Source organism: Loxodonta africana, chromosome 16, assembly GCF_030014295.1.
Source record: "Loxodonta africana isolate mLoxAfr1 chromosome 16, mLoxAfr1.hap2, whole genome shotgun sequence".
NCBI classification, from domain to species: domain Eukaryota; kingdom Metazoa; phylum Chordata; class Mammalia; order Proboscidea; family Elephantidae; genus Loxodonta; species Loxodonta africana.
The window spans coordinates 13548119-13560445 of NC_087357.1; the positions used below are offsets into that span (position 1 = coordinate 13548119).

Here is a 12327-nt window from a genome sequence, read left to right on the forward strand (position 1 = left end):
AGGCGTGAACTCTTCTTCGGTCTTCCGTACTCATTGTCCAGCTTTCACATGCATATGATGCAATTGAAAATACCATGGCTTGGGTCAGGCACACCTTAGTCTTCAGGGTGACATCTTTCCTCTTCAACACTTTGAAGAGGTCCTTTGCAGCATATTTGCCCAATGCAATGCGTCTTTTGATTTCTTGACTGCTGCTTCCATGGCTGTTGATTGTGGATCCAAGTAAAATGAAATCCTTGACAACTTCTATCTTTTCTCCGTTTATCATCATGTTGCTCACTGGTCCAGTTGTGAGGGTTTTTGTTTTCTTTATGTTGAGGTATAATCCATACTGAAGGCTGTGGTCTTTGATCTTCCTTAGTAAGTGCTTCAAGTCCTTTTCACTTTCAGCAAGCAAGGTTGTGTCATCTGCATAACGCAGGTTGTTAATGAGTCTTCCTCCAATCCTGACGCCCTGTTCTTCTTCATACAGTCCAGCTTCTCGTATTATTTGTTCAGCATACAGATTAAATAGGTATGGTGAAAGAATATAACCCTGACGCGCACCTTTCCTGACTTGAAACCAATCAGTATCCCCTTGTTCTGTCTGAACAACTGCCTCTTGATCTATGGAAACGTTCCTCATGAGCACAATGAAGTGTTCTGGAATTCCCATTCTTTGCAGTGTTATCCATACTTTATTATGATCCACACAGTTGAATGCCTTTGCATAGTCAATAAAACACAGGTAAACATCCTTCTGGTATTCTCTGCTTTCAGCCAGGATCCGTCTGACATCAGCAATGTTATCCCTGGTTCCACATCCTCTTCTGAAACCAGCCTGAATTTCTGGCAGTTCCCTGTCAATATACTGCTGCAGCCGTTTTTGAATGATCTTCAGCAAAATTTTGCTTGCGTGTGATATTAATGATATTGTTCTATAATTTTCACATTCGGTTGGGTCACCTTTCTTGGGAATAGGCATAAATATGGATCTCTTGCAGTCAGTTGGCCAGGAAGCTGTCTTCCATATTTCTTGGCATAGACGAGTGAGCATCTCCAGCACTGCATCTGTTTGTCGAAACATCTCAATTGATATTCCATCAGTTCCTGGAGCCTTGTTTTTTGCCAGTGCCTTCAGAGCAGCTTGGACTTCTTCCTTCAGTACCATCGGTTCCTGATCATATGCCACCTCTTGAAATGGTTGAATAGCGACTAATTCTTTTTGGTATAATAACTCTGTGTATAAAAAAAAAATGAGTGTAAATTAACCACTCTTATTTAGAGAACTAAAGTAATTTGTCCAAGATAACGTGGGTAGTTAGTGGCAGAGCAATGTCTAGAAATGTCAGTGCTTTACGCTAGACCGTGCTGTTGCTTTATGAAGACGTTGAAGTGGGCCTGAGTAATTAATACAGTGTTCAGCATAACAGTGTTCAACATCGTTAACATGTTGAATTAATGAGTGTTCAACATAAGCAGATTTCTCAGAGCGTTGACATATTTTTATTTCCAAGGGTTTATGTACTTTAATCACTTAAAATGGCAGTCTTCCCCAAGTACAGTGCGTTCTTCCATGCCTTCTCCAGCAGAGCGCTGAGCAAGACTTGCCTGTTGCTCATGGCCCTCATGGGCCATCAGGAGGATCTTACTGTGTTGCTCTTATTCTGCTCTTGCTGAATTTTTGGTGTGCCACATATCCTCGGATCACTGCTTTTTTCTGTAAAGTTGCCCTGTGTTTTAATCTGTTTTTCTTCTGTGCTCTCAGCTCTTGTTGTGTTGTTTAGTTTTAGCATTCTTTCCCTTCCTAATTTGTGATTTATTAATGTGTTAACTAACAAAAACAAATCTGTCTTGGAAGAAGTACAACCAGAATGCTCCTTAGAAGCGAGGATTATGAGACTTCATTTTACAACTTTGGACATGTTATCAGGAGGGATCAGTCCCTGGAGAAGGACATCATGCTTGGTCAGCGAAAGAGAAGAAGACCCTCAGTGAGGTGGATTGACACAGGGGCTCCAACAATGAGCTCAGACATAGCAATGATTGTGAGGATGGTGCAGGACTGGGCAGTGTTTTGTTCTGTTGCACATAGGGTCACTATGAGTTGGAACTGACTTGATGGCAGCTAACAACAACAACAACAAATGTGTTAATGACACTGTTTATCGAACGGCTACTACCTGCCAGGTACTGTTTCAGCACTTGGAATAGTCTGCAAATGAGTGTGTAGATCCAGATAAAGATCCCTTGTTCCCATGGAGCTTACATTCTGGGGTGAGGATGGGGATGCTCAGATAGTCAATAAATAATAAACGTAATAAATTAGTAAGTTGTATAATAGGTTGTTGTTGTTAGGTGCCATCGAGTAATAGGTTAGGAGGAAGCAAGTGTTATGGAAGAAGTAGACCAGGTGTAAGGGGTGGGAGTTCGGGCGTATTGGTCATTGGCTTGGAAACTAGGTCAGCAATTTTGTTGGAGGTGTTAGTAAAGTAATAGTGCAGAGGGAAATGGGAGAAGGACGTGGGTCTTCTGTGAGTCAGGGCCATAAGCGTTAGGAAGATACCTTTTTGATTCCTTATTTTAATTCTTTTTGCTTTCTTCTGGGGTTTTGCCTTTGGTTTAAACATCTGAAGTTCTGAGGTAGCTTGGTAAATGACCCCTAGTTAAGATGTAACTTATTCATATGGAGTGATTGCAATGAAATGGATTTTGTGTCTTGATTAACTACCTGCTTGGGAACTGTGTCCCGCGATAAATTATTTGGGTTGAATTGCGTAAAGATGATACCGGTACTACCACGTGACAGCTTGTTATATTTACAGTTGCATATATTTTTAAATAAGAATATGGATGATACAAACGCTGAGGAGCAAGAGTGCAAGTATGAGCTCTGATCAGACATTCCAGCCTTATATCTCAGCTCCCCCACTTATTACCTGTGTGGCCTGGCACAAGTCCCCCAATTCCTCAACTTTCTGCACCTCAGGTTTCAAATTTGTAAACATTGGGGCAGGGCGTAGTACAACAGGGTTTATTGTGAGGATTAAATAAGCTCACACACATAAGGTGCTTGGTCGGGTAATTGTTGACTAAACTTTAGTTGCTCAGAATCATCAGAGATAAGACAAGGACAAATAGGTAATGCTTTTGGTCTATTCGGTCAACACTTGCAAATGGAATTGTAATTTTCTTTGTTTTTCCATTTTAACTCAAATATTTGTTGAAATTAAGAAACACGCTTTAAATTTTAATATTAAATTAGGATCAGTTCTTTCAAAGAAAAAAGTAATGTATGCAAAAAATATGTAATTCAGTCTTAAAGTAATAGCTTTTAATACTTTGTTGACTCTTCCTGTTCTTCATGCCATATTAAACAGGTCAAATGTATTATTATCCAGTAAATATTTGTATGTACATTACTTAATTGCTTTTCTTAGAATTGGAGACAGAGAAACTATAGGTGTTTCTGTTTTTAACTCTGGTGATGAGTTTTTTCCTTATACTTAGAGTTGTTGTTGTTAGGTGCCTTCGAGTCGGTTCCGACTCATAGCAACCCTGTATACCGCAGAACGAAACACGGCCCGTTCCTGCGCCATGCTCACCATCGTTGTTATGCTTGGGCCCATGGTTGAAGCCACTGTATCATTCCATCTCATTGAGATTCTTCCTCTTTTCTGCTGACTCTGTACTTTACCGAGCATGATGTCCTTCTCCAGGGACTGATCTTTCCTGACAACATGTTCAAAGTATGTAAGATACAGTCTCGCCATCCTTGTTTCTAAGGAATGTTCTGGTTTTACTTCTCCCAAGATAGGTACATTTTGTTGTTTTGGCAGTCCAGGGTATATTCAGTATTCTTCACCAGCACAATTCAAAGGTGTCAACCCTCGCTCAGTCTTCCTTATTCATTGTCCAGCTTTTGCACGCATATGATGTGATTGAAAATACCATGGCTTGGGTCAGGTGTACCTTAGTCTTCAAGGTGACATCTTTGCTTTTCAACACTTTAAAGAGGTCCTTTGCAGCAGATTTACCCAATGCAATGCGTCTTTTGATTTCTTGACTGCTGCTTCCATGGCTGTTGATTGTGGATCCAAGTAAAATGAAATCCTTGAGAAATCTATTTATCCTGGTGCTTAATCTAGTGCATGGAGCCCTGGTGGCATGATACTGTAAGCGTTTGGCAGCTAACCAAAAGGTTGGCAGTTCATACCCATCAGCCGCTCCTTGGAGATCCTGTGGGGCAATTCTTTTCTGTGTGGTAGTGTTGCTATGAGTCGGAATCAACTTGAAGGCAATTGGTTTGGTTTGGTTTTTTTTAATCTACTGCCTACTTTGCGCTTGTTACACCCACTTCTCAGACTAGCGTGCCAGAGGCAGAAGACACACACAGTGGCCAGCTGAGTGCCCGGAATGGAGTTGATGGCTAGTGAATATTCACTGAGTAAAGGAGTCGCTGAGGCGACTGTTCTCAAGAAACTGCTGAAGTGAGAGCTTGGTTGTTGCTGCATGGAAAACTACTCAGAAGAAAATTGTGTTCTTGAAACTTGTGCTGTAATGCAAAAAGGAATATTCGAATGATGTCGAAAGCTCTTGACAGTTGTCCTACTATAATAAGTAAAAGCTGCTTTTAATTTCCTGAGCGAGAGTGTTGAGCAATTCGCCCACAACGAGTTAAGCACATTTTAGTGAGTGCAAAGCTCATGTGATAGAAATGATCTTGCTGTGAGCGCCATTTGTCTCTAGCTTTTGTATTTTAGGTCTGTTTTTTCCATTAAATCTAAGGAGCATCAAGTTTTATGACCCCCTGGTAATGACTTGACAAGTGAACAATACTACCTATTGATGACTGGTCTCAATAAGGGGAGTTCGTGTTTCTCCGGTGGTAATTCATTTTATATGCCAAATAACTTTTGGTAACTGCTTACATGATTAAAAAACTGTTGATTTTGCGCTAGTCAGTAGTTAGTTTTAAAAGGCAAGTGAACATATTATATATATGATTATTTATCCAGAGCGTAATTCTGTTGTTAAGAACATGTAAGAATAGGGAATGGATTTGTACAGGTCTGTAAATAGTGGTGTATTATATATTTGTTAGCGTTTATATATCCTAGAAATAGCTCAGAGTTTTATACTTAGAATGGCTTCCATATTTCTTTCTTCGGGGCTGTGGAAGAACGTGATTTTACTCTCCAGTCACTCATATAAACATTTAATTTCTGGTATGTTCCACTCACTATGGTAGACCCTGGGAATGCACTGATGGGTAAGGCCTGGATGGTCCTTGCACATTTTAGCTAACAAATTAATTTCAAAACACTTCTAAAAGCTTTTCATAGGTTTGTATTAACGTTAAAAGTGCATAAAAATTAAAATTGCTGATAATCTGATAATATATTCCATTTCTTATCACTTTGACCAGCGGGCCTTTAAGATAAATTTTGCCCTGTGTCCTGTTTAATTTTTTATTTCTCACTTGTGTGTCTTATGTGCTTCTCCCTAATTCACGTCATTCTGATCTTTAGATGACGTCTAATTCTTCAAGGTCAACTTGAATTTTTTTACTCAACCTGTCGTCATCTAAGTGATTGCTAGTTTTGTCCTCGGTATCTCTTGGCAGTTACTCCACAGAAGGGATACTTGGCAGGAATTTTTCCCACGGGAAACTAAAGAAATTTACTAGTTGTAACTGATGGGAAGTCTAACTGCTATTTTGTGCACTTGGAAAACTGGATAGAAAATTTTGGTGAACATTGAGTATAAAACCCTTTAGACTTCTCTGGAGGGAATGAGACAAGGTTAGGAGACAGGCTATAAGTAGAGACTAGAGCGTGGCCCCGGGAGTGGTCCGTGAGAGTGCTTAAGGGAAGTGAGGTCGGTAAGTAACGACAGAACAAGAGCGTTGATCTCTGTGTATCCTTCTCTTTTCTTAGAGGCCCAAAAGATTTTTAAAGTAGTACTGTTGCCTTTGGAGCCTGGTGGTGCAGTGGTTAAGAGCTGTGGCAGCTAACCAGAAGGTCAGCAGTTTAAATCCACCAGCCACTGCTTGGAAACCCTGTGGAGCAGTTCTGCTCTGTCCTATAGGGTTGCTGTGAGTTTGGAATGGACTCGACCGACGGCAATAGGTTTGGTTTTTTTTTTGGACTGCTGCCCTTTATGCCTGGATTCTAAACAGATCATGGTCCTTATGCTTTTTTAAAAGATTCAAGGTATGATAGAATAATTAATGATTTAAAATTTTTATGAATTTTATAAAGTGAATCAAATTGATAATACTATTAATTATTGTCCTTTGGTATAAAAAAAAAAACCTTGCCTGTTTAAGGTTGAGAAGTCCACCATCAGTCATCTTGTTCCTTTTTTCATATGTATTAGAGCCATAAACTCTAAGTGGAGTCCTGCTTTAATAGGCCCCTATAAAGTGTTTTTTACGCGTTACCTACACGGCATACAAATCGAATCCCACTGGTGGAATAATACTCTTGTCTACATTGGTAAGGCTCTTCAAGTGCTTTTGTGTTAGGTCATTTTATTTTTAAAATTGACTTGATGGTAGGGTTTAGGGAAAGGAATGGTTTGTATTTCAAAAGTATAAGATAATGCTATCTTTAGAAGTCTGAATTCATTCATTTTGTGATAACAGTTTCTGAGTGCAGTATCAGGTACTCTCTGTATGACACGTTGTTCCCAGTGTTGTTGGTGACTTGACCGTGGGTGTGCGCTTTTTTTTTCTTATTGATGAAACACTTCCTGGTTTGGAGGTTAACATCTGCAGGGCCCCTGACTAATGAGTCATTGCGACCCTACGGGCTCAGATCCTAAAGGAAGGCCAGCTGCAGGGGTATCAGAGAGGAGCCGTGAACCCTTTTATAAATCTGTAGTCGATGAAATAGGTAGTTCACCAAGCCGACACAGGCAGGCAGCACGGCATATGTGAGTCCATATGCAAGGAAGATGTTCATTCTAAAGCGTATTGCAGGACTAGGGGCTTGATCATCCAACTTCCTGACTGCTGATCTGGCACTGCTCAGGGGCCGCCTGGAGGAGATGCTTCCTAGAGGTGGTATGGAAAATGGATATGCAGAAAGAGAGCAGTATGGCTGTGATTACCTCCAGTTGTTTCTGAAATGAAGATGGACGTTCCTGCCTGTAATATCAGTAAGATAGTGTCTAAAAGATATAGTTCTCTATTGTCTAAATATTATGTCTAAGTTTCTAGAATAGGGTCGTTCTCAACACCTATTAACCAGAGCCATTGTGCAATATTCCTTATTGAATAGAATAGGAGAGCTGTATTAGAACAGTGGTATTAACCTGGGCCATCAGCTGTGGCCGCTGTCTTTTTTTTTCATTTTTTTATACTGATCAGACATCATGGTGGTATTTGTTAAAAGGTACCTGTTTCTACTGCTAAATTTCAGTATGAATACAAAATGTGGTCTGCGTTTACGTGTGCTTTATTTTTCTTTTTTAAGTATTGCCATTTGGATTGCATGTAGTATGTGTAATTTCATTATGAAAGAGTTTACCACGTAATTAACTGAAGTGAAATAGCTGTGGGTTTTTCTGATACTGTAATAGAGAAGCAGCATTTTTTGAAACCTTTTTCATGTCCTGTGAACAGGACCGAGATTGTGTCTTGTGATTTGTTATTCTGTTTTTACTGCTTTAGGGATGGAGAACTTTTATTTATGTATTTCATGTTTTGGCAGCTTCAAACAGGACAGGAATTTTTAGGTGTTTTTTGAAATAGCTATGATAATACAAACGTTACACAACAGACAACAAAGATGTGTACGGATGGTTGGAGCTTCAGGGAGACACTCGTTTTCTTGGAGAAGCTCTATATGCTTCTCTTTATTGTTATTTAAAATAACTTCCACCCTAATTGATATAGCAATTGCTACTGAACTTGAACTTTTCTAGATTCAAACCTATAATGTGTATAATGTAGTTTACATGTACATACTGGGGAAAAGCATAAAAACCCTGAAGACATCAGATTTCTCATTTTAAAATAAAAAACTCCCTATGTCTCATTTTTCTCCACTGTTAAAATTGGCCAGTCTTTGAATTAGTGCCTTTTACTGGTGGAAGGAAGGGGGGGATTGCCCTAGTGTAGCTTTCATAAAAAGAATTGAAGGCCACAAGGGTTGCATCTTAAGTTTCAATAGAATCTTTTCTGTCAGATCAGCATTATGAAAATTAATATTTTGGTATAACTTGCACTTTCAGAAAGTTCTCTTAACAGTTGGTATAATTGAATTGCTTATTGATGTAATTTAAATTTAGAAAAAATTTGTATAGTCTGTTTTAAAATGCCTTACCATCAGGGCCCTAAATGTTATTAGTTAAATCGCATGGGTTTGGCATGCACTAATGGGAATGTATTTGCTTTTCAGGGGGGTGTCTGATATATTTTGTGAACTTTAAATGTTCATAAAGTAGAGAGAACCCTGTAATGTTGCTTGTTGCCTCGGGCTTTTTGTCTTCATCTCCTGTCATCACTAGTCTTGTGTTATCTATGGCACTCTCTTTTATTACTCTTCCCCCAAGTGATTTTCAAGGAAAGCTCAGATGTCATATGATTTCATTGGTAACTATCTCAATGTGTATCTCTAAAAGAGAATACAAATTGTTTATATTCCCAGTGAGTACATGCTAGCTTTGTTGTGGAGAGAAAAGTTCAAGAGTGCTTGGAAACAGTCCTTAGCACTACGTTTTATTGTAGTTAATTTGCATTTAGAAGATCGAGAATTTATACTGCTTGGGTATTTTATTATTATAGTAACTCTAAAGATTTGAAATGTTGGTTCTGTAAATAATATCAGAGAGGGAAATATTAGGCATTTCATCATGTATTATGTATGAAGTCCTCATTTGAGGGCTGAGCTGTAATTTGCTTTGTTGTTTGTTCATGCCCGCCCCTCCCCACCCCAAGAAGTTCATATTTCTTTATTTAAGAACTAAGAAATAGGCAGCAGAGAGCGCTTAGTTTCAGATGATATTCCAGAAGCCTGTATGTGCTTATGGGGAGCAAAAAAGAAAATCTGCATAAATGACTGAGGAAAAGAGGGTGGGACAGGGTAAATATCGAGGCCAAAGTGCCTAATTGTGCCCTCAGATGGAGTTTGGGATTCCATTTCCCCTTTTGTTCACTCTTGCTTACACGGCCTCCTCACTGGGTCCTGACTTTTTTATTTCTTCCTTTTCTTAGTTCTCCCACTGTTTTATATCTGCTTCATCTCTTGGCCTTTACTAAATTTTACCGTTGACATTTAGGGTCAGGGAAATATTGATTCCTCCCTTGGAGGGTGTATTATTATGTAGGGATTATGAGAGAAAACTAAAAAGAATGAAATATTTAGGACTAATTTGTTGTATCGTATTTGCTTTCATACACATTTTTAAATGTTTGTTTAAATTAATTCATATAGTTGGGTACCTAATATGGACTAGGATGATGAACCTTTCTGTACTCTGTGGATGAATTATACAGTGTATGAAAACATTAATTTTATGTAGACTTTTAGGTTTACTATTGGAAGACTATAATAATTTTCTTTTTTTCTGTTCTCTTTGGCTGCCCATTTATTGGGTGAAATTGATTCTATTCAAATTCAACCCTGAAGTTCACAAGATTCCTTTGCAGCTCACCTCTGGAGGTAAGAACTTCCTCATTGATCTTAATACTAGAATTACTAATTTAATGTTATCATTGGTATCGTCTGTTAGGCATTTATTTGATAATTTAGGAGTGGTCACTTTGATGGGCACATATATTAAAAAACACTGATGGATGAATGCAGACTTTTTTGATGAAAATTTTTGTTAAGTTACAGCTATTCAGGTTTTATAGGAATTTTCATAACAGGTCATTGGCTATACTGTTTTTTAATTACATTTTCAGTAATTAAAGTACAGTCAGTCCTTCATTTTAAATAGCCTTGTTGTATCTCCATCATTCCCATAACTGTGTAAATCAGCCATGTTATGTATAAACTACTCTGGTGTTAAAAGAGAGCTGGAGAGGTCACAGGCAGAGGTAGTCATCGAGGAAGTTTCTTTTGATTGGGGAGACTGTTCTAAAACCCATGTATTGATCAGGGAAGAGCAAAGAACGTAGCCTGTATCGAGCTCCTGTTAAAGCATCGGGACCACTCTCGGCACTTTATTTGCCTTCTCATTGAATCCTCATCATGATTCTGCAGTATGGAACAGAGAATCCAGCGGTGAAATTCCGAGATAAAGGAAAGCTACCAGATGTGCAGAGAATGAGATAGCATTCTGAGCTGCAGCTTAAGACAACCAGCCCCTTTGAAAAAGGGAACCCATCATTGTTGAGTCGACTGATCCTGACTCACAGCAACAGTGATATACAATTTTGCTCGTCCATGAAGGAGCCACAATGGGGAAGGAGATGCATTGGAGCATTTTTTAAAGAAAAGATCGTGTTTTAGGTGAAGGTTTACAGAGCACATTAGTTTTTCATTAAACAGTTAATACACATATTGTTTCGTGACATTGGTTGCCAGCCCCATGACGTGCCTACACTCTCCCCTGCTCGACCTTGGGTTTCCCCATTTCCACTTATCCAGCTTTCGTGTCCCTTCCTGCCTTCTTGTCCTTGACCCTAGGCTGGTGTGCCCATTTAGTTTAGTGTACATGGTTAAGCTACATGTATTGTTTGTTCTGTGGGCATGTCTAATCTTTGGCTAAAGGGTGAACCTCAGGAGTGACTTCTGTACTGAGTTAAAAGGGTGTCCAGGGACATTGGAGCATTTTTGATGATGGTTCTTGGAACCTGGAATTTGACTAGGATGTTGTAGTGGTATGAATAGTGCCTCCTCAAAATTCCTGTCCACCTGGAACCTCAGAATGTGATGTTTTTTGAATATAGGGTCTTTGCAAATGTAACTAGTTAAGGATCTCGAGATAAAATCATCCTGGATTTAGGATGGGTCCTAAATCCAGTGACTGGTGTCCTTATCAGAAGAAGAGAGAGAATACAGAGAGCAGAAACAGAGAAGCCATGTGAAGACGGAGGCAGAGGTTGGAGTGATGCTGCCACAACCGAAGGAACGCCTGGGGCCACCAGAAGCTGGACCAGATGAGGAAAGATTCTTTCTAGAGCCGTCAGAGGGAGCATGGTCATGCTGATACCTTAATTTCAGACTTCTAGCCTCCAGAACTGTGAGAGAATAAATTCTTGCTGTTCTAAGCCACCAAGCCTATGATAATTTGTTATTGTAGCTGTAGGAAAAGAATACAGATTCCCATCCAGGCAATCTCTCATTTGATGTAGAAACAGGGCCTAGCCTTGACGACAAAAGAGCTGGTAGTAACTTAGATGAAGAGATAATGCTGATAATGTTTAAGGCTGGACTCTTGTTTCGATAAGAGCTTAGAGGAGTGACCAGGAATAAAGGTATTCAGCAGAAGGCAGGCAGACTGGGTTGGCTAACCTGTATGGAGAGTAGTAAGATGGGAACCTGATGTCCATTCACTGGGCAGGTGGCCGGCTGTTTGAAGATAATGCTGACTAATGGCAAGGTGCTCCCAGGAGCACTCACCGAGAGACGTCTCTCAAATATAAGCTCAGTGAAAAGAGCACCCTGTTTTTCTTGTTGCCTTGTGTTTCTATTCTTACTTACAATAACTGCTATATAGGAGGCACCAAAAAAATATTTGTAGTATGAATGAATGAACAAACAAAGGAACAAGTGAATTGGATGAGACTGAGAGTAGTAAGCATAGACCATAATTTGTCAGGACTAAACTAAAAGTAGACAAGGTCTGACATTTATATTTAACACTCTGTCTTCCCAGCTTGATTGTAGCTCCTTAAGAACAGAACCATTGTCTTTTCCACCTATGGGTCTCTCAGTTATAGATAGGACTTGGTACCTATGGTAGCTGCAGTGCAGTGAATTGCTGTGTATGGCTCTTTTGTGACCCCCCACAAAATGATTCGTTGGGACCATGTGGCTTCCAAAGGGGATTGGACAGCATTGCTAATAATGCAAATAAGGTTCATGGAATCCTTATGCAGATGGGACAATGCAAATAAGGTGTATGGAACCTTAACAAGGGGATTGGTCAGTTTTGCCATCCTACTAGACTTAAAAGGTAGCCAATCCCAGAACAGAGAAAGGATCTCACTACCATTAGAAGAAGAGTCAGGAGCAGAGTGCATCCTTTGGACCTGGGGTCCCTGTGCTGAGAACCTCCTAGACCCAAGAGACAGAGAAGGGGACTGTAAAACCAGAGATGGCGTGAGATGATGAGAAGCATGGCAGAGAAATGGTGGCAGCAGAACCAGGAGACCGGTGCGAGATGGTG

At 39.7% G+C, this 12327-nt stretch overlaps 1 protein-coding gene across 9 annotated transcripts in view; it reads left to right on the forward strand.

Moving 5' to 3' along the window:
• Nucleotides 1–12327, forward strand: part of ATE1 (arginyltransferase 1) — a 162351-nt gene that overhangs the window by 36633 nt on the left and 113391 nt on the right. For all 9 annotated transcript variants that reach the window (XR_002784216.2, XR_002784218.2, XM_010601209.3 and 6 more), the window contains one exon: nucleotides 9618–9650. Coding sequence is in view for 7 of the 9 variants with exons in the window: in XM_010601209.3 (XP_010599511.2) it covers nucleotides 9618–9650 (33 nt within the window). In the remaining 2 variants the exon portion in view is untranslated. The remainder of the gene's footprint in view (nucleotides 1–9617; nucleotides 9651–12327) is intronic.